The 27,727-nt window shown below is 38.3% G+C and overlaps 4 protein-coding genes and 1 pseudogene across 4 annotated transcripts; 2 read left to right on the top strand and 3 right to left on the bottom strand.

Annotated features, from left to right (window-relative positions):
* Positions 1–3,024: 3,024 nt before the first annotated feature.
* LOC110039636 (uncharacterized) lies at positions 3,025–4,423 on the bottom strand (annotated as a pseudogene).
* A 2,789-nt stretch (positions 4,424–7,212) lies between these two features.
* Positions 7,213–9,792, bottom strand: LOC110039737 (uncharacterized). Its single transcript, XM_089281625.1, has 5 exons — positions 9,679–9,792; positions 9,226–9,267; positions 8,588–8,779; positions 8,017–8,118; positions 7,213–7,431 (listed from the first exon to the last, which is right to left on the bottom strand). The coding sequence occupies exons 1-5, from the start codon at positions 9,724–9,726 to the stop codon at positions 7,324–7,326; spliced, it is 492 nt and encodes a 163-aa protein (XP_089137751.1). The 5' UTR covers positions 9,727–9,792; the 3' UTR covers positions 7,213–7,323.
* Positions 9,793–11,331: 1,539 nt separating this feature from the next.
* LOC149096564 (uncharacterized) lies at positions 11,332–14,732 on the bottom strand. Its single transcript, XM_089281228.1, has 5 exons — positions 14,601–14,732; positions 14,417–14,458; positions 13,818–14,003; positions 13,355–13,453; positions 11,332–12,856 (listed from the first exon to the last, which is right to left on the bottom strand). Exons 1-5 carry the CDS (start codon positions 14,643–14,645, stop codon positions 12,746–12,748), a joined length of 483 nt encoding a protein of 160 aa, XP_089137354.1. The 5' UTR covers positions 14,646–14,732; the 3' UTR covers positions 11,332–12,745.
* Positions 14,733–16,902: 2,170 nt separating this feature from the next.
* LOC110039677 (uncharacterized) lies at positions 16,903–19,368 on the top strand. The gene is made up of 5 exons (XM_020744814.2): positions 16,903–17,004; positions 17,388–17,429; positions 17,937–18,143; positions 18,640–18,738; positions 19,177–19,368. The coding sequence occupies exons 1-5, from the start codon at positions 16,960–16,962 to the stop codon at positions 19,279–19,281; spliced, it is 498 nt and encodes a 165-aa protein (XP_020600473.1). The 5' UTR covers positions 16,903–16,959; the 3' UTR covers positions 19,282–19,368.
* Positions 19,369–22,037: 2,669 nt separating this feature from the next.
* LOC110039679 (uncharacterized) lies at positions 22,038–24,266 on the top strand. The gene is made up of 5 exons (XM_020744815.2): positions 22,038–22,146; positions 22,223–22,264; positions 22,790–22,978; positions 23,092–23,190; positions 24,056–24,266. The coding sequence occupies exons 1-5, from the start codon at positions 22,102–22,104 to the stop codon at positions 24,164–24,166; spliced, it is 486 nt and encodes a 161-aa protein (XP_020600474.1). The 5' UTR covers positions 22,038–22,101; the 3' UTR covers positions 24,167–24,266.
* Positions 24,267–27,727: the final 3,461 nt, after the last annotated feature.

Below are 27,727 nucleotides of genomic sequence, written 5' to 3'. Positions count from 1 at the left end.
AAAATTATACGGTAGCAAACAGGTAACCAGTGGAGCTGTTTTAGGACAGGGGTGATATGATCAAATTTCCTAGTACGTGTAACAACTCGAGCTGCTGTATTTTGAATAGATTGTAATCTTGAAAGTAGATGTTTTGGAAGACCATATAGCAGTGAATTGCAGCTATCTAATTTCGCAGTAACAAAGGCATGAACAACAATTTTAGCACTCTCCTCGTCAATGTACTTTCTGATTTTGGCGATATTTCTTATGTGATAATGAGAAGACTTGCAAATTGATTTTATGTGTTAATTCCTTAAAGTTAAAACACTTATCAAAAATAACGCCAAGATTACGAGCTGAGGATGATGGTACAACTGTCACGTTGCCAATTTGAAGAGACTCTAAAGAAGGACTGGGACGATATCTTGAGCTGATAAGAACAACTTCAGTCTTGTCTTGATTTAGTTTGAGCTTGTTGATGACCATCCAGTTGTCTACATCACGGACACATTGCTCGATAGTAGTTTTACACTCTACCATTTTATCAAGACAGTCAGTTTTAAATGCCACATAGAGCTGCGTGTCGTCAGCATAGAAATGATACTCTAAGTTGTAACGCTTAACAATGTCAGCAAGAGGAGAGGTATATAGTAGGTATAAAAAAGGGCCAAGGACTGATCCCTGTGGGACGCCACGTTCCAAGAAACATTGAGAGGATCTGCATTTATTGACGTTAACAAACTGTTTTCGTGATGTTAAATAAGATCTTAGTCAGGCGAGTACTGTTCCCTTGATCCCAAAGCGACTAGATAACCTTGCTAATAAGATGGAATGGTCCACGGTATCAAAGGCGGCAGATAGGTCGAGTAGAAGTAGAATAAGAGAGTTATTGTTATCAATAGCAGTGAGAATATCATTGTGAACTCTAACGAGGGCCGTTTCAGTACTGTGAAATGCCTTATATGCGGATTGAAATGTCTCGTCAAGATGGTGCCTCAGTATATGGTCGTTTAATTGCGAAGCAACAGCCTTCTCTATTAGCTTGGACACAAATGTTAGATTTGAGATTGGGCGGAAATTTTGTAATTGCTTAAAATCAGCATCTTGTTTCTTGAGAAGTGGTTTTAATACAGCAACTTTCAAAGCATGTGGCATCACACCATTCTTGAGGGACATGTTTATAATCGATGTGAATAACTATTTACTTCGTACAACTGACCCCAATATTATATATGAGGGTAATAATTTATTGTGGGTCATCACATTGAGCACTGTCATATTGTATATTAAAATTTGTGAAACAATTTCTGCTTAGGTACATGTGGAATGATGGGAATTATTTGTTGTGGCAACACATAGTTCAGCTGTTTTACCAAGATGTTGAGAATGGGTTGAAGTTGATGCCCAGATTGACTTATTATTGCATTAAGCTGAATTCCTATTCAACCATGCGTGTAAGTCTAGAAGCCCAGATACTGCGTTCTACTGTGGCAGACTTATGAAGTCCTGCAGATCTCAGCCTATTCAGTTGTAGAAGCAACAAAGATTCTTCTGAATGAAGGTGTTGAGTATGTCTTAACTGAGATGTTCTGCCAAGATCCTTTAGAAGAATACTTTGGAAACCAAAGAAAGCTGGGAAGGAATGACAACCCTGACATGAAGATGTTTGGCTACAGCAACAACACTATCATAGTACAACGTACCGTCCCCTGTCAGTCTGGGAACAGGCGTGGAAGGAAAGGCGGAGACAGATCATGGGTCAATGTTCTAAATGACCCAGTGGCAAAGAGGAAGAAACAATGATTGCCTTATACATAGGCCAATGTTGTGTTAGGGTCATCCTTGTAAAAAAGTGGGGGGGGGGGGGGGAATAGTCCCCTCCCCAACTTTTCACAAGGCTGACGTTTTATTTTGTTTTAGTGTGAGGTACCAGACTTCCCTACAAACTCGCACATCCGGTCCTCGTTTTCAAGCCCCCCAGTTGAAAATAGGCTCTGTCCCTGATATTTTAGATATACATTGTAACATGTATGCTGATTGACCAGCTACTGCTGTTGTCTCTGAACGAAGGCCAGCTAGAGGAAATGTTATTGCAATCTCTTATTAGTAAACAAGTATTCATTGTTTAATATATAGACATGTATTTTTTTTGACATGCATCAGTCAATTCCAGCAGTGCCCATCCCCCCCCCCCCGGCAACCGCGGGGCATTTGCTCACGTTGTCAATCCCGGGGATGGGGCATCCGCAATTTTATCGCGGCCCGGGGGCTGGGCATTTGCGTACCCCGGGGCGACCCCCGGGCATTCGACACACGTGTTTTGGAAAGTGTCGTGGATTAGTTCATCGGGAAAGACGAGGCGTTTTGCGAACAATGGCTTGTCCGTCAGGGACTAGAGAAACTTGCAGATGTTTTTAAAGGTATGTTTTCTCAATTTTAGATATTTCTTCATTACAGTCATAGAAATGTAAGCGATAAGGTGAACTATGTTTTGTTTATCACAAAACAATCATTGACGTGAACACGACTATTTCGCATTTCGTAATTCAAAACTAGCCTAGCAGTTTTTAAATTCGTGAAAGTGGAGTTAAAATACTTAAGGTTTGCGAATTTAGAATTCAGATCCTGCGAACTTAAAATGTAATGCATCATCATTTAAAATGTTTTGATTCTTCACAGAAAAAGTAGCCTGCGAATACAGGCGTCTATCATCGCTCGCGGCTGGGGGCACGTCCGCCGCAATCCCAACTATTCAAAAACTGCGGAGGTGTTGGAAGGCGACGATCCCGGGGGCGGGGCATTTGCCCTCTTTCTTCGTCCTCACCCCGGGGCATTTAGACAGCTTATGTGTCCCCACCCCGAGGAATTTGCCCATTTTTTAAAAAAAATTGCTAATGCCCGGGGGTTAGCCCGGGGGGAGGGATGGGCACTGCTGGAATTGACTGATGCATAACATCAAATGCAACAGCGAGTTATTATAAATATACAAATATGGATGTGATTTGGTCCAGGTGTCACAATAAATAAATTGATTTTCAGAATTTAGCTTTGCCTTTGTTAGTCATACTCATGGGAGGCTCTGCTTATATCCTTACGAACTGCCTTTGATTTCATTTGTTTCAATCTAATCTTATGTTTCTGGATAATATCTTTCGCAAAAGAAAAGGAACGTACTTTGACATACAATTGTATGATGTTGTGCAAAACATCTTTGGCACCATTACTGTTGATTTTCAGTTCAGAATTGGATAACATTGAATTGTATGCTGAGACAACTTCAGCATCATGAACAGATCTTGATATAATACTAGCAAAAGCAATATTTTGCACATTAGTCTTCGAAGTGGCATCCCTGAAATAATGTTCAGTTCTCTGAAAAATTGATTGCCAGTGAGCATTTTTTGATATTGCCCACAAACCACCACGATTTAAGGATGAAGTTAACTTCTGGCATTCAATGGCATTCTGGTCTTCTAATTTGCCAGCCTTAAGGATGGAGATTGCCTGCTCACTTTCTGATGATTTACTAGCACGCTTGGTATGAAGTTTATGAAGCACATAACCTCCAATATACCGTAGTCCAACTTTTTCTTCATTTGAAAGTTTAGTTAATGGGGCACAAGTATAAATGCTTTCAATTTTCTCCTTGCTGTGTACTAACATACAATCAGCAACCTTGGTAGACGGTAGTGTAGCAGCGTTCCTTGATAATCCCTCAAAATGCTTAACTGCATTCAGAGCTATGGTTGAGTAGAAGCAAGAATAAAATCTTTCAGCATTTCCAGACTTTATCAAGCGTTTATATAGGTCTTCAATGTCACAGAATCCAGCTGCTATGTCTTGTAGACCGTTGTTGTAGGTGTAGGATCTTAGCTCGTCTCTGATTGATTTTGGATAGATTTTGTTGTCAGCAATTTTGTGTTTAGCTTTTTATTAAAAAATAAAATTATTAAAAAAAACTTTCTTGAGTAGGCTACAAAAGTTACATAGCTCTCTTGTCCTCCTTTCTCAAAATCTTCTCTCGTATCTTTGTGTTTAACTGTCTTGTTTCGTTTCAGTCCGCTCTTGCTTTTGCATTTCTTGTGGCACAATTCACACACAACGCTTTCGAGTTGAACCTGTTGTAAACAAAAGTAACTTTATAATTACATCGTGAGTACAGTACGATACATAGTATAACGATTTAGTAATGATACGAGTCACTACAAAAAAAACAGCACCGATGATACCAGATGATAGTCGATCGAGCTGAAAGAAGATGAACGTCAAAGCACAGCGCTTTTCGCTAAATTCTGGATGGCTAAGAAAGAATCTAATACTTACTTCATCAGTAGCTTCTCTAAACTGTTTATCAAGCTCTTCTTCTTCTTCCAAAATATCTAAAATAGCGTCAAAATCGTCTCCAATGAAAAACAAATCGTTCGTGTCCGCCATATTGTTTTGGAGTGTGCACGGTCAATGTCACGTGATGGTGCAATTCAACCTCTAACGAGAAACAAAAGGGCGGCCCTTTGACGTTTGCCGGGTTTCATAACCAGTCCTCTCTACTAACTATGCTTCTATGAAGCAGATACTCGGCAAACTCGCTGTCAGTTGAGTCGTCGAAGCCACTATTACCCTTTCTTTTTCTCCAGAGAGTGAAAACACTTTCCCTGGGCCGAATATATTTGACAGAGCCAGGCAAACGTGGACGACCGGCTCCTCGACGAGCAGGTTCCGCCATCTTCAATACAACCACTCAAGACATGTCCGAAGTAATTCTCCAAAATATATCATGAAACGATGAACGACTACAAAAAAACACTATAAAATTTTCTACAGATAAATATACCACTTATATGTTTGGAAAAATGATATAACAATTGCGTGATCACGCCGATAGCAATGGGTTTCCAAGCATCAATAGACACGACGACGAAATCCGCCATTTTCAACTACGAAAAAATCTATCAAGGCGCGCGCGGTGCATTCTGGCTGAAAGTGGGCCTTTTAAAAATCGAAAACGTTTGAAACCTGATACTTTTGTTTTCCTCGCAAAGGTTTGTAACCTGAAACTCTTGTTTTCTCGAAAACACACGGAAGATGTGTTTCAGTGTATTCTTTTCACAGCTGGAGATAAATGGGAGAAAGTTGAATGTCGGATGAAGAAATGGAAGAGGAACGATTTGCTTTATTTAAAACACGCGCAAATTTTCTTTTGACCGATAAACAAGAACTAATCTAATTATCAAATTGTCACGGATCCAGAACAGCACATTCTGTTGCCACCTTTGGCGTTAACAATAAAACCACTTATATTTAAAATACACACTGATATCGATTAACACAACTGAGAAGTGTTTCAACGAGAGGTATTGAAAGTAAACAGGGCTACTTTACCGAGATTATATCCTTCATCGGTGAACGAGTTCCCTCAGAGACAAGTTTTAATGCCACTTACTCGGGAGAGTTTCGGCTGTGGGTATGAACATTTTTGGTCTCTTTGATGGAGACAATTTAAAAAGGATGAAATAAACGCGCTAGTGTAGTTTGGAAACAACTGATGAAATTTCTTGAACCAAGTTAGGCGTAATTCCAAAGACATCCAGTTGAAGTAGCATTCTTGTATCGTGCAAACGATGCTAGAACGCATGCGTATGACTTATTAGGGTTCTACCACAAGGAAAAGCGCTCAACGTTAGTGTGTGATCTTGTATGAAATGTATCACTCACCTGATAAGTAGTTGACACTAACGCTTATTAATCTGCGCATGCGTTTAGGGTAAATATTGGTTTTGTTCAAAAGAGAAAAGTACCACAAGGAGAGCAAGGGGCTTTCTGAAACAAACATACAGCTTTTTGAAGTGAACAGAGAAGTAACGTAGGTACATGTACCACCCATTTTATGTAGTGCTCACAAGTACCTACCCCATCTACCCCCCTTCCTGCAAGCCTAATTAATTAATTGAAATTAATTAATTATACCAACATTAAAGTTTACACTTTATTGCCATAGTGCCATAGTGATGTCAACCCCCAACCCATCCCAACAGTGCACTCTGCACTAAAAGTTACTTTCTTGTTAGCTATGGGTTTTTGCAATATGCTAAGCAACTTTAACTTCGAAAGCCAGAACGAAGCCGAAAGCATGTAACATTTTAATTTACTAGCTTTCTTTTCGTCCAACGGGAAAGACATCAGACATTTGCGGATATGTCCAGGGTTGAACGCTAATGAGATTCACATTCCTCATGGTAAGCATCACAAAGTGTCCTCATTGATAAAAAGTCACCAAAACACACAATTCTGTCAAATATGAAGTAATATGAAAATGTCAAATAACCCTGCCAAATATAAAGTACTAATTAAACACTACTTTGCGTTCAATCCTGGACATAAGTGTAAAGGTTTTAAGTAGCAAAAGTAATCGAATTATATCGTGACTGGGTGGCGTTGGTAATCGTATTGCAGTGTAAGTAGTGTTAATTGGTATTGTATGTAACATGAGTTATCGTACTGTACTGTATAGTGTAAGCATCAGTATTGTTAGTACTCGGCGTAAGTGATCGTATTGTATTGTATGTAGTTATTTACCTTAGCCTTAGTATTGTAAGTGACGGAATTAATCACATTGAATAAAAAGTATTATAAGTAATGTAAGTATATGTATTGGCCTTGCAAGTAGTGTAAGTAGCCGTGTAAGTATTGGAACCAGTGTGTGCAACAAATAAAAAACAAAAACAAAGAAAAACAAAAACAAAATTCCATGTTTAGTGGAGGTGGTGTGGCCGAGTGGTTTAGGACGTTGGATTTGAAATCTGGAAGTCCCTGGTTCAACCCTCCCTGGTTCCACCCTACCGCTCACATCTAATTTGTTCTCGGCAATCCCGAGTTCAACTCTTCGACCGTGTTCTGTAAATTACCAACTGCTTAACCTCCCACCAGTTGGGGTTCTTAATAGATTATACTCTATTTGAAATACTTGCATAATTATTTACAGTGTCTCCAACTAGCACAACATGCAGTTTCTCTTTGTATTTAAATTAGAACTGGAACGAGAAACAGAAGGGTTCGGCCGTGATCTCAGTGAAGCGTATCCCCACGCTAAACATTTCTGACTTTTGGTATAACCATGCGGTCACGAAAAGAAGAGAAATAAAATCTCATAAATATCTTCTAGTAAAGTCCACCAAACCCCTTATTGCCCGCTTGTCCATTTGAGAACCGTCTCTATGAATACGCCAGCCAGCCTTATTTTGGGCTCTCCAAAACCTCGTTTTATTTTGTCTTTGACTTGTTACAGTGGTTTGTCTTCTTCAATCTAACTACTGCTCTATCTACATGTACAACTTTCAGCCACATTCACATCTTGACGCACTGTTCAAGAGGGAAATTAATGCCTGGCAATATGGCAATGTCTGTTGTCTTTTGGCACACCAGCCCGTCCATGCACCCGCACTTATGAAGGTTCTAGAGTAAAAGAAACAGCGGAACACTTCAAGAACATTTGACACCATTTATCATGAGTTAACATGTTACAACGGGTGATTCCAACATTTCATTGAGGACCTGATCAAGAGAAAAGTCAGGGAATTTTATCTTGAGTCAGGGAAAATCGAGATTTTGAAGAAACGTCAGGGAAAATTGAAATTATTACAGTAAAAGTTGGAAGAAACATTTCAGATCACTGTGTTCCCCACGAATTTGAAATTGTTCAAAACATATCAGTGTTATATAAATGGTGGGAAAGTATGGATATAAGGAAGGCTGGAAGCCTCTACCATGATATTTAGTGTAATTATTTGGTCAGGGAAATTGGATTTTTATCGGTGAAACAAAGCCAGGCGGGAAAAGGTAGGGAATTTTTACAACGGATGACTGTGGCAACCATCGATCGGAATTGTTATTGACATCACTCGAAGACTCCGCCGGCGATTACCCCTAGGATGTCATTAAGTAGTGCCACAGGGTATACCATGGTTTTCACGAACTGTTCACTTAAGTTACACCAGAGTAGTTGCAGCTGGCCAACGTTGTGCGAAAACTTGTACTTACATTAAAGTTGCAAGCGCCGTTTTCCAGGATTTTTGGAAGACACCGGTGAAGTAGGATCGGACAGCAGAAGTTTGCAGCGCAGTCGTCTTCGGAAGAACATCTCTGGTTTATCAAACAACAACAAAATGTGAAAACAAAAGCTACTTTTTAAACAAAGTTTGGTCTTTGCGCAACTTTTGCTGCACAGTCGATGTCACAGAGGATCGAGTCTCTCTGGCATGTATTATTTCGAATTTGTGTTTCGATTTTCTCTTCACCCGCAAGATGAATAAAATAAACAAAGTAAATTAGAATATCTAGAGAGGAAGCCACGTCAGCCTTATCTGGCTTTCATGCAGGTCCCCTATCCAGTTCGAATATTTTATGTGCGCAATTCCTCAAGTTATTTATATAGCTTTGCCTTTTCGTGAAATGATTTTAACTTTTTTTTTTCATTCAGGAAAGTTTCGGTTTTGTTGTCGATCGTATTTCCCCCGGTCAAGGGAGGCCCCCCAGAATGGCTAAGCCTGTTTCGGGAACTCCCCTTTCCCCCTCTGGGTGGGGAGTAGAGGGGATCGGGGTGTTGATTTACCGTAAAGATTCCAAGAAATCGTTTGGCTCTGAAAGAGGAGCTGGTCTGTTCCTCGTTATCAAAGTCCACTGTTTCTACGTTAATTTCCATTCCTTCTGGCATGCACTGTTTCACAGGGATAGCGTTTCCATCCAAGATCATTTTTTTCGTCAACACACAGGACAGGCCAGCCTGGCAGCTACAATCTCCTTCCTATGAACACAAACACGTGAAACGTCAATCAAACTAAAACAAACGTATAGATAGCGAGATAAAGTCGCAAGTTGCCAGATCCGATTAGTATAATGAAACTCTTTCTGCTTTACGGCACTGAGTTTACAAACGACTGGTAGAAAAATTTGGGTAACATTTTGTAATCATATTACTTATAAACAGAGGAAGGTGTATTGTTGTTAACCTCCGTCATGGGATTAAAGAAATGTTTTTAATACGATATTGAAGGAGGCTCTTGAAGGTAAAGGTTTCCTAGTCATTGCCCTGGAATTGTTCGGTGTTGCTTAAATCACAATTTATGCGAAGGGCGTTGAGAGATGAGAGGAAAAGAAAATAATAACAAATTGAGAGATATTGGGAACTCTACATCTTAACATTAATCTCAGGATTTTCTTTAGAATCAACTTGAAAATCTTATAACTCACCGGTCTGTTACAAGCTTCACGCTTGGCGAGATTTTCACAACCCTGTTAAGGTAACAAAAATGTTATCATTACATTGCAAATTGATTGAAATTAACCCACATCTTCACCTTTTTCTTTACTTTTATAACTTTATATCTATCTTTAGTGTTTTACAGCAGCCACAGTTTCATACTTTTGAGGTTTTATTTGATAAGAAGACAGTTCTCCGTTAGTGCGTGTTGCACCAAGAAAAATAAACTGTATATACTTTTTTCATATCGAAAGTGTAACATTTCGATATAGCTTCAGTCTATAACAGTGTTCGCTTTTAATTTTTCGGTTCTTCTAGTGTAACTGACCACAAATGAAGATAACCAAAGTTAACTCAAGGTTTTGAGAGGTTTGTTTGAAACAACCTTCTTCATAAAATGACCTGACAGGTAAAATGGAATAGACAAATTTAATCAGACTCACCGCCGAAGCAACAGTAATGCAAAGACTCAAAACAACAAAGATCTTCATGACTTCTGTCTTTGACAAATGAAAGAACTCAAACTTCTTTGATGAAAACTCTTGAAAAGTTAAGAAACTAAGACTTTGAAGCTGTGTTTATAGTGTGGAACTAAAATTGATGGACAGCTTTTACGAAATATGACGTCGACAACAGAATATCGCAAGAGCTTCAAATAAAATGTTCAAACGAAAGCTATTGCTCTAAAATAAAGTTAGTTCAACTGTTTAATACAAGGCTAAACGGCCGTCAGCAAAGCAAACATCTCCAACAGAAACTATTATCATGAGCGATATTTGCAACCTACCACATGTATAACCTTTTGGTAAACCCCCTTGCAAAAGTTATGAATCTATGGTCTTAACAATCTTTGCGACTCAAAAAACCTTGCTTATTCCTTTTGCCAGTCCTACTTCAGGCACACAAGCGTATTTCTTTAAGACGGAATTCACCGGAAGTTCGAGTAACAAGTAGACAAAAACTTTGTACCAAGATTATTTAAATCGTATTGCAAACTTCACTACGACTGTTTTAAATATCTTCTCAAAAAAAAAATCATTTGTAGCAACACCGAACGTCGAAAACAAATGTTGAACTTCGCATGAATCACTTGAAAGTACTGATGAAATGAAACTGATGATGAAATTTTACCTGTGTTTGCAGGACTTTAAAATTTATTTTCTCTCGTTCCCAAGGGAAATTGTTTTCGGTGTTATTTCAGGCAACTATTTATATCTTAAGCTTTAAGAAAATGTAAAAAGGACTCTAAAATACTTAAAATTATTCTGGCACCAGATTTTTGTCCACTAAAAACTGAAATTGCTCGATTTTCTATCGGGTTTCGTCGTAATGTCATTGAATACTAATAACATTTTTATGCATGATCTATTATCCTCTTCGTCCAACAGAACGATGTATTTTTGTTTTGTCAGAAGGCAACTTCTTGATGCATTAAAAACTTCTACTAAGAACGTTTTCATTTTTCGATATTGTAACATTAATTTTATCATTTTATAACTATGGGTTGCTCACTTTTTCTTTTAAACTTGAAACAAAATTCTATATTTAATATTTTGCATTTTTTTAATTTGATTTTGCCTGTTTGTTTACGGATGGAATGTTTACACGAGTAAGTATCTTAGCAAGCGTGTTTTAAAGACGTTATCATTCAGCAATGTAGGAGTTTGTTATTTAAACCCGTTTTTCGTTCAGCATAGAGGGGGGACTGGAGACAGGAAAAAATAAATCAGCCGACAGGCATTGCGAATTCAAATCATTTCTTTAAAATTTCATGATCAATTTCACTGCAAGATTACGTTTTTTAAAACTAATAACGCAGCTCTGTAAGCTGTACAAATGCAGCTCTTGTTTCAAATAACCGAAACTACAGTATCTTGTGTGAAATATAATTTCGCTGTTATTGTTGTTTGGACAAAGAATTAACATTGCAAACAATACCAACAAGAATGTCGACAAATCTATTCCAAGTTGCTTCAGCCGTCGTAGTACACAGAAAGCCGATTTGCCTTCAAGCAAATGTTAATCCAGTAAGAATCAGGTATTGAAATCATCATCTGTGTCAGCATCAGATCTATGTTTTTTTAGCACCACTGACCTTTTGTTTTGAGTCCACAGAATCCATACGTATGACAGTAGAACTGCAAAGATCCTTTCGGTGACTGTGATTGGCTGTTACAAGTAACTAAACAGCGACCGGTCGACCAATTCTTACCGAGGCAATTAGAACACACGAGCTTCTTTGGGAACGTTAAATAATTAAATTCAAAATTTTCACCGAGCTAGTCAAGTGCCCCGGCTCGCCTGTTACTAGCCGCTGCCCTGGTATTGACCATGCACCGCGAGTCGTTTTAGAGTTAACTCTAAAATTAAGGTTGCTTTTAACAGGCTATACTGTTGCTATGGAAACCTTATACGCTATGAGGATGACCAAAATTTGTTCACCAGCTATTGTGCATTTGTGTGATACTTACATTGTAATGTCGCTTTTAATAGAGAGTGGGGTAGCCTGCAGCCTGATTCTCAAGCGGTTCAGGGCGGCCCGTTTCTCGAAAGTCCCGAGATGTTTCCGCACCCGGAAAGCCGTAACAAAGTCTCAAACCTTTTGATTTCAGAGCTGTTTTATTCGCACATTCTTAACATGAACAAAGGTTTCCTTCATACATGAAGTTTCAGGCGTATACACCTCACTGTTTTAAGACAGAGATGAATTAAGAATGGCTTTGAGAGCCCGAAAAGTTTCCGAGGCTTTCAAGAAACGGGCCCCAGATCGCAGGCGTATTTTGGCGAGCGAGCACATTTTGATCAAGCTAGCGCCATCTTGAATTCAAACTTGGAAGAGACTTGGGGAGAGACGAAAAGGCGTCGTCGGAAGTAGGAGCGGGGCTGAAAGAGGAGGAACGGGGGAGGGGTATTTTACTCCTTTTGTTCCCACCCCCTCCCGAATCTACTCGATCGAGAGCTAATACCGATAGCTCGAGAACACACGGAAAATCACCTGCACCGCAGCCGTAAGGAGCGAGGCTATCGAGCAGTCTCGGTGTAACTGTTGGAAAGTACCAGAACTGTTGCCAGCCACCTTACGTCACGGTTTGCGCATCTTGAAAAGTTTAGCCTAAATTTTTCAAGCTTGTCGTTTGTAATCCGTGTCAATCTTCTCCATCCTTGATCCTTTATCGTTTTTTATGATCCTTTCGGTGTGTTTCTGTCTCAGTTAACTATCATTTTCAGGTTTTCTTTCAAGTTAAAGGTAATTTTATACGCGGCCAAACTAACTCAAAATACCATGACAGAACGTCTTTAAACATGTGTTTTTACGATTATTTTTACGGGGCTAAGGGAGGTTTAGATCATGGATGCCCTTTTATGCTTTAATGGCAGTGTTGCGAAAATTTGTAAATTGAATTGTAGAATACAATGAGCCAGGCTTGTTTTCGGATATAGCAAGTTCAGTTTATTTTCATATATATGATTTGCTTTATGATGCTACTTAAAACATAATAGGCTCCTCTGTCAAGCGTCCATGCACTGTTTGAGAGAAAGCCTCGTTCCTGTGATCGGAAGAGTCATAGACGCCGTCTCCTTACACACAAGCCCATCGGCGCAGCCGCACTTGTGCAGGTCCTTTAGAGAAAAAAAGTTATGCGTTATTTCCAGTACTAGACCACAAAAACGCAAGGCTGAGATCAATAACACACATGTACCACATGTCTCATTCAGAGACGCTTTCAGTTGGCGTTACTACAAGAAAGTTAAAAATAACGTGACAACAAAAGTTTAAAGGGTTCAGTCTTCATAAGAGCCAAGTGGTCCACCAGACGCGCGCTTATCTACGTTTCCTGTAGCACGAAGCGACTGGCAGTATTTCTAGTTCCCTCCGGATAGGGTGCTAGACCATCGCAGGGTTACCTCCAGCATTAAATTCATCTTTTCCCATTTATACACTTGGGTGGAGAGAGGCACTAGCTGTGAGAGTAAAGTGTCTTCCCCTAAGAACACAACACAGTGACCCTGGCTAGGGCACGAACCCGGACCACTCGATCCGTTACTCATGAGGTAACACTGACGGTTAAAACATGAATCCAAGGCTGTGACTAACATTACATGGTGGATGCTACTTACCGTTAAATAGCACGTGAAGTATTTTTTGAGTTTGGGGACACAGCGCTTGTTAAACGCACAGCATCTGTTATAACTGCAGTCGTCTTCAGTAAGACATCTCTGTTTTATAAAACAACAAGACGTCGTTACTAAATCGGAATATCTTGCCTCTTTATAGCCCCCTTTACTATCAGTGTTCCATAGGTGCCAAAGTTATAGTAATATTGCCTTCTGTTCTTTAAGCTATTAGCAATATTTTTACTCCTCCCTGGATAAGGCGGCTGGCCCATCGCAGGGTTACCCCCCCCCCCCCCCCCTCCCCCGCATTAAATTTGCTAATACCGATTTATACATCTAGGGGAGAGAGGCACTAATGGTGAAGTGTCTTACCCAAGATTTTGACTGTTGATTACACAATACTTCGAAGTCAGAGAAGCTAAGGTTATTTACAATAATATGAAGTCGGTGAACATTGAATACTTACGTTAAAGAACAGAAATCGTTTTATTCTCATTGGTTCGTCAGCGATTTGGTTATCAAGATCGACTGTTTCCACCTCAATCTCGGTTCCTTGTGGTATGCACTGCTTAACGTGGTTCAAAGTTCCCTGCTCGATCACCTTCTTAGTCAACACACAGGACAGGCCAGCTTGACAGCTACAATCTTCTCCCTATAAAGAGAAATTAAGTTCGTGACAGAAATCGAATTCTTCCTGGTGTTTGAAAAAGGTTACAGTCTTTGCGTAAAGCCGACGAAGGCAGATTTAAACTTCAAAATCTCTCTTCTGATGGTCAAATTTTCTTCCCATAAAAATGATAGTTAAGTAAAATAGTAAAGCTGCTAGGAAGTAATATTAATCCGAAATTAAACAAAGATGGTTCCAATTGAGCAAGATAAAGATGGACTGCAAATAGTAGCATTGATTAGATCCCAGTCGCAAGCAGCGATAACGTACCGAGGCCGTTACCACTCAGAAGGGTCTGCGCTTTTAGCGTTTGTCATCATTGTTATGACGTGGCAGTTTTGCGAGCGGTCCTATTATCCAACAGGAAGAGGCTTACTTCGAAGACATTTTTAACTCACCTTTTCGTTGCAAACTGCCAGTTCGGGAAGATTTGAACATCCCTGACGAAGAACAGCGAGAATATGATTACTGTACAAGAGAACACTGACTAAGTGCTGGGCTTTATTTCTTCTCAGTCTTCAAGTAAACTACATTGGGACTGAAGCAAACCTTGAAAAATTGGTTAGTATCCTTGAAACTTACCAAACCAAGAGCAACGCAGAGACTAAAAAAAATAAAGAATTTCATCGTTTTACTTGATGGCAGTAAATAAAAGGATTCTCATGGTCCGACCAAAGTGAGATTTGGAGCCTACTTAGCAGCTTTTATGCTTTTTTTTTGTAGTTCTGTCGAAATTTCAACATAGCGCTCTACTACAGAACGACCTAAAAAAATGCCGGAGTATTTCCAAATATCATGTCCAAACAAAAAACGTCATTAGTACAAAATCACGTTTGCTCAACTGTTTGGTGCTAAACATTAGAAAACAAGGGTCATCGAAATGCCATATTCACCCACTTCCAATTTCTTCAAAAAACCTGCGTTGCGCGTCGTATTTTCAACTCCCTTTTCGTTGTTTGGGAACGTGGTGAAGTGGTGTCTCGCATTTTTAGTATTTACTAATTCAAGAAAACAATAACTAATTCAAACATGGTCTGCAACAAAGAATGCAATAGTTTCCTTCTCGTTATAACCTTTGAGGAACTCAGTTTTCACAGTCATTTTTGTGATTAAAAGTTAAAATCCCTTCGCTGTATTGGGCCCAGAAGATTATCTTCAAAGTTTAAGACATGAAGATCTTCCTGTTTCATTTAATCAGAGTGTGAATTGAAAGCTTGATGCTATTCAGTTTACCACATCAGTTAAGATTCTGTTTGGAATTAAAATTAACAGGGTGTGACTTAATTTCATCAGTATCTAAAGAAAAACATTCATATACTTTGCGGGTAAAGCAGCTATCATTTTTAAAACCATGTTGCAAGAAGACAAAGATGCATAATTATAACTTTAGGAAAAAATATATCTATTGATATTAACACAAAGAGTGGGGAAAGATTCTCTATTTGCAAAGGCCATTTGACTTAGAGTTAGCAAACACACCCGTGATTGCCCACACAGACACACACAATATCCACAAGATAACATACCTCAGTTTAACATCTGTTGGCCGTTAACAGATCTTGTGTTAATCTCTAATTTCTTGTTTAGTATCTGGTATCATCTCTGGAGAATTGCTCTTGCCTTTCATAAAACGATACATTCATATGCACCGATGATCGCGTTTGCATCACACTAAAGCAAACATAGTGGGGCAACAAACAACGAAAGTTAAAAGGTTTGCACGCCCTCCAGTGTATCAGAGGTTGCTTGGTTAAAGGTTACACCCTCTACGCAGGTGAACACATAGAGACTTGTGCTCGATGATCTTATGACAACACACGTAATCGTGTACTGTGTAAGCAGCTGTTTTGAGCATAGTGGCCCAGCCACCGTAGTTAGATACTTAATGTTCTTTTTTTTTTTAAAGTTTTGTAATAGGCTTTTCTCTCCTTTGTCTTGAGTTAAGAGTATTTGTGAGTGGTAAGTCTGCATCATGAGTGGTAAGTCTGCTTCATGATTGTGCCATGTCTATTCCGGAGAAAAAGAATTCGTTTTATAACCACTTGTAAGGTTGAGTAAGTTTTTTAATTATTCAAATTGTATTTGGCTGTAGGGAATTTTCGTAGATACAACGGTGTGACAATAGGGTTTGTTTTTCACAAGAATGTATCCTCGTCCAATCAACATGGCCCCTGATCTTCGCATTGTAAACTGTTTCTCCGTTTCCAGAAAAAAGCAGTCTCGATTGCTCTTCATATAAGAACTCCGGGAGAACGTCAGAAAGTAGCTAATTACAAACAGAATGAAACATATTTTAGCATTGCCAATTTATTTTTAAAGGTGAAGAAGGTAAAGGAATGCAGAGCGGATCAGCTTTGCCTAAAGAAAAGAAACAAAAGGTGTATTTTGGCCTCGTCTGTAGATAAGTTTAGGGCAACTGTCTAGGCCCTTTGATAGATGTCATGAAAATAGAAACAATAAAAAGATATATATTTGATGTGCTCAAAAATCAGCAGTAACAGTCAGTGGACTGTAGACAGACAGATTATTGCTTAACCAACGACAGTTTTGGTTTCGATGTGTTAACATTGTCGAGTAAACATCAGCTTATACACACCCACCTGTCTAGATTATTGTTACTAGTGAAAGATTCAATCGATATAGCCATGACTCCTCTTGTTTCTGTAACAACCCACATACGTTACAATGAATAGGAACATGACTCTTAACCCTTAGTACTCAGACTGCAGTTAAAAAACAGTTGAACAAACCTTATTTATTACAAAAAAACATTTTTCGTTTGAACTTATTGTTTAAAGGTTCTTTCGCTATTTTATGGTTCTTGTAATAGACCGTTAAAACTGCCAATTGCAATCAAATCGTAAAACTATAAAAAACCACTGCCCTGAAAGGCGTCAACTCAAAACTGTAACAGACACTCACCGTTTCCAGGGTCTAAGCTATGAAGATTTTAATTTTTCTGAGTCTTTGCGTTACACTTGCTTTGGTGAGTTTCTTTGAAATTATTGCAATGATTTCATGGTTTTCATATGTATTAAAAGTATTTTATCCTTCGACGAAATCTTTTGTTTTCAGCGGTGTTACCAACAAGAAAGAGAAACAATACATTTTTCTTTCTTCATGCTACGAAAATTACGTCTTTGTCCAAATTTACCAATTAATTTTGATTGTTCTTCTTCTTTTGGAAGTTATAGATGGAATTAAAAGCGATGATTGAATAATTCATGTTAAAGTGATTATCAGTTTTATGGTTGTTTCGCTATAGGTTCGTGAAATTGATTTTGCCTAGGAGGAGGGTTTTTTATAATCTTTTCATTTGCGTAATTCTCTCATGTCCTCATTGTGACATTAAATTTTTGTTATTCCTAGGGATGTTCAAATCTTCCCGAACTGGCAGCTTGCAACAGACAGGTGAGTTAACCACAGTAATTTTCTAACTTCTATGGCTAAGAAAGACAAGTGATATTTCTCTTCTCTCACCTCCTTGAAAATTCATTTATGTTACATGCATATGAGAAATTAATGTTCGTTCATTAAATTAGGTTCGATTAATAACCGCTGTTCGGGAAAGAAGCGCGCGCTTCTCCCAGATCTCTTCTCGGAGAGGAACGTAGACCGAGAGCGACGGAAATCGAGCCTATCATTGACTCCACGGGTGGGAAAAGTGCCTTCACCCGCAAACGGCTCTACACGTAGAACCACGTCAACAAAAGCCGATAATTCAAGGATGGCAACACAACTTTGCTATCACTTTGCAACGTATGATGTGTGCAGTACATGTATAGCTACGTACAATGTCATTATGCGTTTTTCAGTCATCGAAGTTGTCTAAGTTGTCTGGGCCTATAATGCACGACCATCCAGCCTCTTCTAAATCGCTAGGCAAAACTTTACATTCTAGTCACGTGTTTCTCGTAGGATGGAAGTCCGGACTGTAGTTGTCAAGCTGGCTTGTCCTGTGTACTGACCAAGAAACTGATCATCCAGCAATCTGAGGTCACCGTTAAACAGTGCATGCCTGAGGGAATGGAGATCGAGGTAGAAACAGTTGACCATGATGAACAACAGGCCGCTGATTCTCCTATGACGAGGAGAAAACGCTTTCTGTTTAATGGTCTCTTCAAGGTAGGAATTGTTCAGCCCTAGCCAAATAAGGAGATCGTAGGATTCGGTTCGAATCTAGTTTAAGCCTGAATTTTTACGGGCTTCATCTAACTATTGCGACTGTTTTTCTTCAGATTAAGCCACAAAGCCACAACGTTACGTAACAACCACCAGGTTCTTGGAACACTTGTAACGTAATAAAAAGTAGCGATGAAGAAGGAACGAACTGCGGAAAAACTTGAGTTGATATTAAGATCTTTACAGTGTTGTAACGCATTTGAAGGGAAGAATATGGTTAAATTTTGATTAAATTGGCTGAAAGTTGAAGAAGAAGAATACGAGGAAAAGCTAGTTGAGGCTAAAAATCATGCACCCTAGAAAAACTTCGGGTTTCCATCTATCAATTATTGACTTAAAAATTTTAATCTACAGTATATCATATCCTCTTTTCTTCATAATTACCTCAAATCGTCTATGCCCATGTTGCCTTCTTCTTCGTACTTTTTTTTAAAAATAGAGATGTGCCCACGATACTGACTGTGGAGAGAACCAATGCTGTCTTCTGAACAAACGGTGTGCTCCCAAACTTCCGAAGTACTTCACGTGCTATTTAACGGTTAGTAGAAGCCTTGGTGTGATGTTAGTGACAGTCCTGATGTAATGTTGGTGGAATATATTAGCACATAACAGCCTTGGTGTTGGTAACAGCCTTTGATTTATATTAATTTGTGCAATGTTAGTAACAGCCTTGGTAACTGTATAGGTAAATGCCTTAAAAAGAAACAAATTACTGTACTTAGAGAGGAAGCCGCATCAGCCTTAGGTGGTTCTCATGTGGGCCTCTATTCTAGTCAAATTGGAATTTGGAGATGTTGGTTTTTGTGGAAGGAGGAAAGCCGGAGAACCCAAAGAAAAACCCTCGGAGCAAGGCGAGAACCAACAACAAACGCAACCCACATATGACACCGGGCCTCGGTCAAGAGTAGCTTTCCCTTTCCTATGTTATGTTCTAAACACACTGATTTATTTACACGATTGTTGCATTTTTCTACAGCACTTGCACAAGTGTGGCTGCGCTGATGGACTGGTTTGTACCGAGACAGCTTCCTTCACAGTCCCGTTCACAGGAATCAAGATTCCGCTTAGACAGTGCATTTAATCTGAAAAAACAACTGAATAATGTACTCGACACAAAAACTGTAGTAGGAGCCAAGTCTCAAAAATAAACGGGGATTTAAAATCAAAAGCCAGTCTGGTTCATCAGTTATTTTAGAATCAATGGATCGAGTTAACAGTAGCCATTAAGGAGCTCAGTCACAGTAATTTGAGTTTTTTTTGGCCTCGTACAAATTTATCTTTAAATTGAAGGAAACCTGAAAATAGCACTTTACTTAGATAGAAAAACTGCAAAGAGATAATAATATACCATAAAGGAACAAGGATGGTTAAGGTTGGAGAAGATTGATACGGATTACAAACGACGAACTTGAAAACTTTAAGCTAACTTTTCAAGATGCCCAAAACGTGATGTAGCGCCTTTAAGGACCGATCAATACCACTATCTCACTTTCAATATCGATGCCTCCTTAAAAATAGTACTTCCACTGTTTTAGACCCTTTAGTTTGAAAAAAAAAAAAAAAAACTAGTACAATATCAAAGTGTTTCCCCTGAGGTTTTCATCCACTCAGACTAACTACATGATCTACCAGCTTGGAACTCTCTACTGAAACAGAGATGGCGTTTGAAAGGTCTTCGATTTAAATAAAATAAGATAAGACAAAATAAAATAAATGAGATATTCTAGGGCCAAAAAAAAATGCTCATTTGAAATTCCTCCTTGGTTTGGTATTAGAAATGTTCTTATCTCAGTTCCCAGCTACGAATTTTATCGTTTAAAACTTACGTCTTTATGGTTAGCAACTTGACTCTTCCACTGAATTTTCTATCATCGTCGGATTTCTGGAGATATTTTTGTGTAATTTCAATTTCATAAATTGAGCAATTAAAAGGTTTTTATTTCGACCACAGCTGATAATCCCAGTGATACTGGCTCGCATCTGAGATGGCAAAATAAAAAATATCTTGTTAACTTCCTGGTCTTCCAGTTCTTAGTATTGAACTTTTTTTATGAAACAAGTCCCCAGATACTTATACCCGTTGAACTAAGGAGAAATGAATGAAATCTTGATCAAGTAAAATAATCCTCCAGACCCATCGGCTGAAAAAGTCACTTACTGAAAGTTTATTACCATTAAAGCATGACAGGAAAAGTTGATTTTTCTAGCCAACCAAATGAGCTGGTTCCCGAAATCAAAAATGCGATTCTCAGATAGTGAACTATTTCAATCGACTTCTGAAACATTTTGGGTTCTTCAAGGAGAAATATGGTTTAAAAATCTCTTTACCGGGTATATACGGATCGTCTCCAGTTTACTAAGAGCTAAAACGTTACTGCGTTTTTGAGTAATATCAGAGGGAATTTTAAAATTAAAGCGATTGTAAGCTCCTTTGGCGACAATAGATAGCCGCTTTTAAAGTAATTTGCTTTTATCAACTGGGTTGATAATGTGAATTGACCACCGTAAAGAGATTCGAAGCTTTCAAATCTCTTTACGTTGGCCAATTCACATTATCAGCCCAGTTGATAAAACCAAATTATCTTGTTATAATCCCCACCGACGCAGCACCACAGTTTCTTTAGAAACTTTTGGTTCCCTGTATTCATTTGCTTTTAAAGTAATCTAACTTGAATAATGGTATTGTTTTTGTCATCTGCGCACACGTGATAGACACAGATACTTTTACTTTCTCTTCTTGGAAAATAAACTGATTATCGTTTGTAGAAAACATATAAAAAACAGTTTACTGGTTATTTTTATTGTTAATGTTCGATAAGGCTATAAGAACCATGATCTAAACATTGGAAGTCAGTGCGTAAACTAAAGAAAAACACTCATGTATCTTTGGGGTAATATCCATGCATTTGTTTTAAATATGTATCAAGCACAGCAGTGGTCTATAACAAATATATGACAACTGAAAAAACACTTGTGACTTACCCAAGGCAATTATTGCCAAGAACTGAGAAAACATTAACCATGTACACTTAACAGTACATTAGGTTCTAGTGTGTCTCGGTTTTAATCCCTCAATGCATTGTTAAACCCACTTTGTTTAGGGCAATTCTAAATTTCTTCGTCAAATGTCTCTTAACAGTACCTATACACCAGAGAAGGTAAAACCAATTTGATGTTTAAATAACTTTTTATCAGATGCTTCTTGTGTACTAAGCATAAACAAATCAGAATACGTGGGATGAATATCTCTATCGAACAGAAGTCAAATAAGAAATTTTTTAGTGTGTTTCATCACCTGTTCTTACAATGATTAGAAGGTTTTCGAAGTAAAAGCATATCAGCTGATATCTTACGAAAATACAACAACCACTTTCATTCAATGAAAGAATATTTGTTTGGTATCAGAATATTAGGCACCCAATACTCTTTTTTAAATACGTATACCGAAAAACGTTCTCAAAGTAAATCTCCTTGTCTGTTCCAGAAAATGTCTTTAGTAAATAAACAGATTAGGGTTACTCGCCTACAAAAATAAAAGACATACCGTACCTTGGTAGGATATTTCTTTCTAAACTTCTTAAAGATTTTACAAGCAAAATATTGTGCTTTCTATTGGTGACGATTACATAATGTTTGTTTTTATGAGCGCTATGTTTCAAGATTCCAATTTAGAAACGCTCGTTTCTTAACGCTGCCCAAAACAGTTGAACAAACTTCATCTCGCAAAGAAAAAGTTTTCGTTTGAACGAGTTGTTTAAAAGTACTTGTGCTTTTTTATACATGGGAACGGCCATTTGCTCTAAAACTTTAAAATTAAGCTATAAAAGTAGATTAGGAACAGCTTCGGCTTTATTTCTAACTTCATCAGGAGTTTTGTTAACCGTGTGAAGTCATTGAAGCCATGAAGATCTTTATTTTTCTGAGTCTTTGCGTCACTCTTGCTTGGGTGAGTATTCTTTCTGAAGCTTTCTGATTCCTTTGAATTCAAACCATTTATATGAATTGCTTTCTGTTGTTTCCAGGGTTGTTCAAATCTCCCCAAACTTGCTGCTTGCAAAAGACCGGTGAGTAATCAGCTGTGACCAAATAAAGCAATCAGAATGATTTAAAAAAAAAACCTTAGGTCACATTGCGAACAAGATTGTCATCATCTAATCATCACTGTCACTTCCATCGTCATCATCATCATCATCATTATTAGCGCTACAGTGTATATCCTATAACCATTACAACTCATCGTGGAAGCTATAAACATTTTAATTTCTACATGGCTTTTTAACGTTGGCGACAACTTCAATTTAATTCTGTTGTTAAGAGGAAACAATCTAGGTAGGAGAGCCGTCTCAGTAAAATCATTATTTTGGTCCTTTTTAATGAATAGTTGTAGTTCCTATGAAGATGGTGCGTCAATATTTCCAAGGAATTATGACGAAAGACTAGCATAAACAAAAAAAAACTCATATTTTTTTATATAGCACTAGCCTGTGTAGTTTCTCGATAGTAGTTACACCATGCTGTGACCGATCGAGAAGCTGTGTTTTTATGACCACACAGTGCTTTTATAAATTTTGGTCACATGCTTCTCGTAGGATGGATCCCCGGATTGTAGTTGTCAAGCTGGACTTTCCTGTGTGCTCACAAAGAAGCTGATTTACCAGGGAAAGACCATGCCCGTCAAGCAATGCATGCCGGAGGGAATGGACATTGAGGTGGAAACAGTCGACCTTGATAACCAGTCTGCTGATGAACCCATGAGGACCAAACGCTGGCTTTTTAATGTAAGAACTGTTTAGCACTCAAACTGCCATGATACTATTGACAAATCATATGAAATCGTCTATTCATTGACCGAAGCCTTTATTTTTCATTTTAATTCAATTTAATGGCACAGAGTTGCACCTCCGAATCTGAATGCCAGGACAACTTCTGCTGTGCTTTTGGAAAGCGGTGTTCTCCAAAACTCAGGGAGTACTTCACGTGTTACTTAGTGGTACGTAACGGTCTTGGTGTAATGTCAACAACGGTATTGGTTTAATGTTTGTGAAAGCCTTGTTTAATTCTATAGCAGTATTGGTGTAATGTTAGTAACAGCCTTTTGTGCCATATAGTCACCAGTATCGGTGTTATCACTTGGCATCAGCCTTGGAGTAATGTTAGTACGGTCGAACCTGCGGTTGCCACCACCCCTCGTAAGCTACCACCTTTCCTTAGCTACCAGTTTTCCAAACTAGTAAAAGTTTCCATGTCAAATCACTATATTTGGAACCTCTTGTAAGCAAACACCTCTCGTAAGCGACAGCGGCCCGCTTTCAAAGCTAAAAGTTTGAAATATTCAGTTGTTTTTAGCCTCCCGTAAGCAACCAATTGACTGATAATAGAACGGAAAATTTGATAATAAGGGGTTGTAACTTTATCGCGTTCCTAGGTAGTACAAGAGACAGAAATTTCCCAATGGGAAGTACCGTATTTTTTCTCGAAATTGATTTTTCACATGAATAAAACATTTAAAACATGGAGTAAGTCTCTGCTGTTACCATATGCTAATGATGCAAATTTTGACTCAATATGCTCTAAGTTCTCTTTAGCGACCATCTACCGTAAGCGTCCATCTAGGCTTGACATTTTGGGCGGTCGCTTACGGGAGGTTCGACTGTAGTAGTATTAGTGCAGTGTTAGTGGCATCCTTTATTAAGTACCATACTTAATAAAGAATGTTACTAGCAGTGCTAATGATTAGCCACAGCTTTTGACTTAAGTGTACAGTTCAAGTGAAATTAAAGTTGGTGCAACCTTTAATCTTCCTTGTGTACTGTTGCAAAGTAATAATTACTTTGTTCGATTGTTGTTTTCATCAGGACAAGCATAATTGTGGGTGCGCCAATGGACTTGGGTGCAAAGTGACAACTACAATCACGCTTCCGTTTGGAATTAAGATTCCCATCAAGCAGTGCGTGAAACCTGAGTGAAATGCAACATGACAGCAAAGTTACAGACAAAGTAGTTTAGTCTTAGTGGAGAAAATCTGTAACAATAAAAGGGGAAAATAAACGGACATTTGAAACCTAACACTGATGGTCTGGTTTCTTGATCCATTAAGGAAATGTGCCTTCGATTAATGTATATAATTACAAGATTATAGATGTTCTTTGCATCACAAGATAAAAAGAACAATGTGAAGGAATTTGTGGTTTAATATGTTTCAAGCCGCTTTAATTTATCTTTTATGACAACTGCAAAACAGTGGTCATTTAACATTACCACCAAGATAACGTCGATTTATGAAACACATAAGACTATCCAGCAAAATAAACTTCTTTTAGATTCAGTTCCGCTATTCACTGAATTCGAGTCCATGCTCTCTCGCCTTCGCAGGAAACTGGGTTTCAAATTTTTTGCTCACTTCCGGTGTAAAGCGTTTTTTCCAGTCGCCGACCACACTCTTCCGTAAGTGATTGATTCCGTCCACGTTTGGAGACAGGTAAGAGCCGGCTGAGTCTTTAACCATCCCCTCCAATGAGCACTGTAATTGTCCCGTAATTGTCACGCAATTCTACGCAAATAGTTACTTAACACAGGCAAGTATTTCCTAGCAACACAAGAGGACACCAACCAATCAGAGGGGGCGTTATATGTCGATCAAAGTCACTGTGGACTGCAAGGACTGAGTCCAATTCGTTGCGCAATCACGCAAGTGATTGACGAAATAGAATTATTGAATAGTGGAGGACTAAATTGTTTAATCGCGAGTATGATTGCACACGGAATGGGACGACAAGAAGTACAGTCCCAAATTAGCACAACAGTGTTAAGGGGGTATGGTACCCTAAAATATGGCGATGTTCATGACAAATTCAATTTCTTGGAAATACAAGACTTAAGACCCTTGAGGACTTGTCAAAAACATTTTGAAACGATCTTGACGAATTTCTTTCCAGATGAGTGTGAAATTTAAGGAAAGTACACAAAGTGGTATAAGTTTTTTCACATGGCAACGGCCATAGCAACGACTGTTTACTATAAGAACGTGACCAAAAATATAGACTATTTTTAACTTATATGAACGAAACTATTTAGAAAAAACTTTTAAGACATGCACAACTCGATTGGTATAATTATTTGTGAAAAGCTTTGCCTCGAATTGCCATCACAGGCTCATTCATTTCCCTTATGACAAGGAATATTTCCCACAACTGCGGTAACTTTTTACAAAATAGAACAACCATTGCACCCCCTCCCCCGAGATCCAATCTGCACCCCCCCCCCCCCACTATTTGTGGCTCGTTAAATGCTTAATACTTCGTGTAAGAAACTTAAAGTGCATTTTTCTCAAAAGTTTACTTTTGTACCGACTGACTTCGCGCCAACATTTCTACTTTGCAAGGTGTTTAAGTAGAATTTCTGAAACTTGGGCTCATCAAAGACCAATAGTGTCGTGATGATATAAACCAAAAAAATCGTAACATTTTAAGGTCTGTCACGTGACATGAGATGATTTGTCCACTGGGTGTGATAAAAAATAAGGTTATTTCCAAATAAAACTGTAAAAAGCACTGAAAATAAGAGTTAACTGTCAAAACTTAGGTCCATATCACAGAACAAAACAGAAACTTACATGATATGCTTATTTGACAGTCAATTCTTGTTTTGTAAAAGAGCAGGAAGTGTTGGCGTCAATACTATAAAACACTCTTCAAAAGGCTGTGGCTGGTTTCCATAGCAACCATTTTGAGTAAAACTCTAGAAATTTAATTTCTCTTCTTGAGTGCAATAGCACACAATTGACCTTTATTCACCATATTTAAACAAACTTTTTGGTCCATATTGAGGGTACCATACCACCTTAAATACCATGATACTTAGATAAATTTATAGTGATATTTTTTTGATACAATTTAATCAAAACTATGATTTAAAAAAAAAAAAGAGTTATTTTTGGTTTCTTGTTATTGTCGTGATTTTGGTCTTTCAGCTATACAACCAACTGTCTGTTTAAACAGGATCCGGAGAAGAAGTTTTTTCTTGCTTTCTTGAAAACGTTGCCAAAGCGGACTAGGCGAGTTTAATGGTGGCTGGCTATTCACCATACCAGGTTTAAATCATAAAATTATTGAAGAACTCGCGTTTTACCTGGAGAAAGTGTTGCACGAATATGTCAGACGTCAGGTCAGCATTGGAACGAAATGTTAACATGAAGTGGTAAATGGAAACTACAGCATCTTGAGGGTTCTGTGCGATGTAAATGGACCTGCACGTCCTGGTTTCGTCTTTGCCTTTGGAAATCACGTAATAATGCAGATGTGAAATTCAAATCCAATCACTTTTAAGAGAAATAGCCTCGCTAGAAAAGCCAAAATTATCATTTTTTTCGCCGGAAATGATTTTTAGCCTCGTGCAACGACTCAAGTTGAAAGCAAAACGAGTCAATTCGAATGATTTTAAGTCCTTAACACGTCTTCATACAAAATTTAAAGACAGCGAACGTTGTAGAATGGACATCGCTGACTGTGCCGTCGTTGTAAATCTGCCACAGCAGCTCTCGGGCCCAGGTCGTGCCTGTCAATGCGAAACAGGTTTGATCTTTAATGTCAGCGTGCTGTAAATGGGGGTTTTCCGTTGACGGATCGAAAATGTTAAACTAAAAACTAGACACTAATAAATCAAATTAAGTACAAAAAAGTGGCAATAACTTTGCTAAGTATGACAATCAGAACCCAACGGAACAATGAAACTTTTATATTTGTATAGAATTTTAATAAAATATTTGAAAGCACCAACCTCGATTCCAGTCTCACTCTCCTTTGCCGCCGTCGTCGAAGAAAACGAAATAAAATTCTCGCAGATGCAGCAAGAGTTTCTTCTTCCGTTTTTTACACATAATTACGTGAATTATGGCGCAGGCAACCTTGCATACAAATGAACTCTTTGACTTTTCATCTCATAAGCTCTCCTAAAGATTGACAGTGGCTAGTCTCTATAATTGTTTTAGTTGAATTCTAGTTGAATATTTTTTCAAATAAAGCATGATGGTAGTCAATCTTAACTTTAAAACGGCGTTCCTACGCTTTTATTGGAATATTGAGAAACTAGAAATTAACGGTTTGAGTATAAGACATAACCTCTTGGTAACACAACAACGATTATCCTGGAGCATCTCCTCTAAAAAAATTCAACCCCTTGCAAACGCGAAGCAGAGAGACTGATACAAAAGTTAATCAAAATATATTTTGATTCGCGGAATTCTGGGAGCTCTCGAAGTTCTCGAAAAGTTTATGTTTTCATGTCTGACAAATTTAGAGATAGTCAGCTCTTACTTAGGTCAACAGTCCAACAGAAAACTATGGTCGAAGGAAAGGAAAATGTAGTAAAGCTGGAATGTCGGGCAGATCTTTTCTCTAAATTTCTTGCGGCACACTTAACCTAAGATTGCAGATTCAGTCTGCAAGTAGAGAAAACGCACTTGTGAGGTAGGGCCTACGGTACCTTTTCCGGTATTACTTGATCTGCTTTTATACTATAATTATATTCAC

This window comes from Orbicella faveolata, unplaced genomic scaffold (assembly GCF_042242905.1).
Source record: "Orbicella faveolata isolate gen_17 unplaced genomic scaffold, um_ofav_v1 contig_48, whole genome shotgun sequence".
NCBI lineage: Eukaryota > Metazoa > Cnidaria > Anthozoa > Scleractinia > Merulinidae > Orbicella > Orbicella faveolata.
This window is presented reverse-complemented; position numbering and strand designations above follow the sequence as displayed.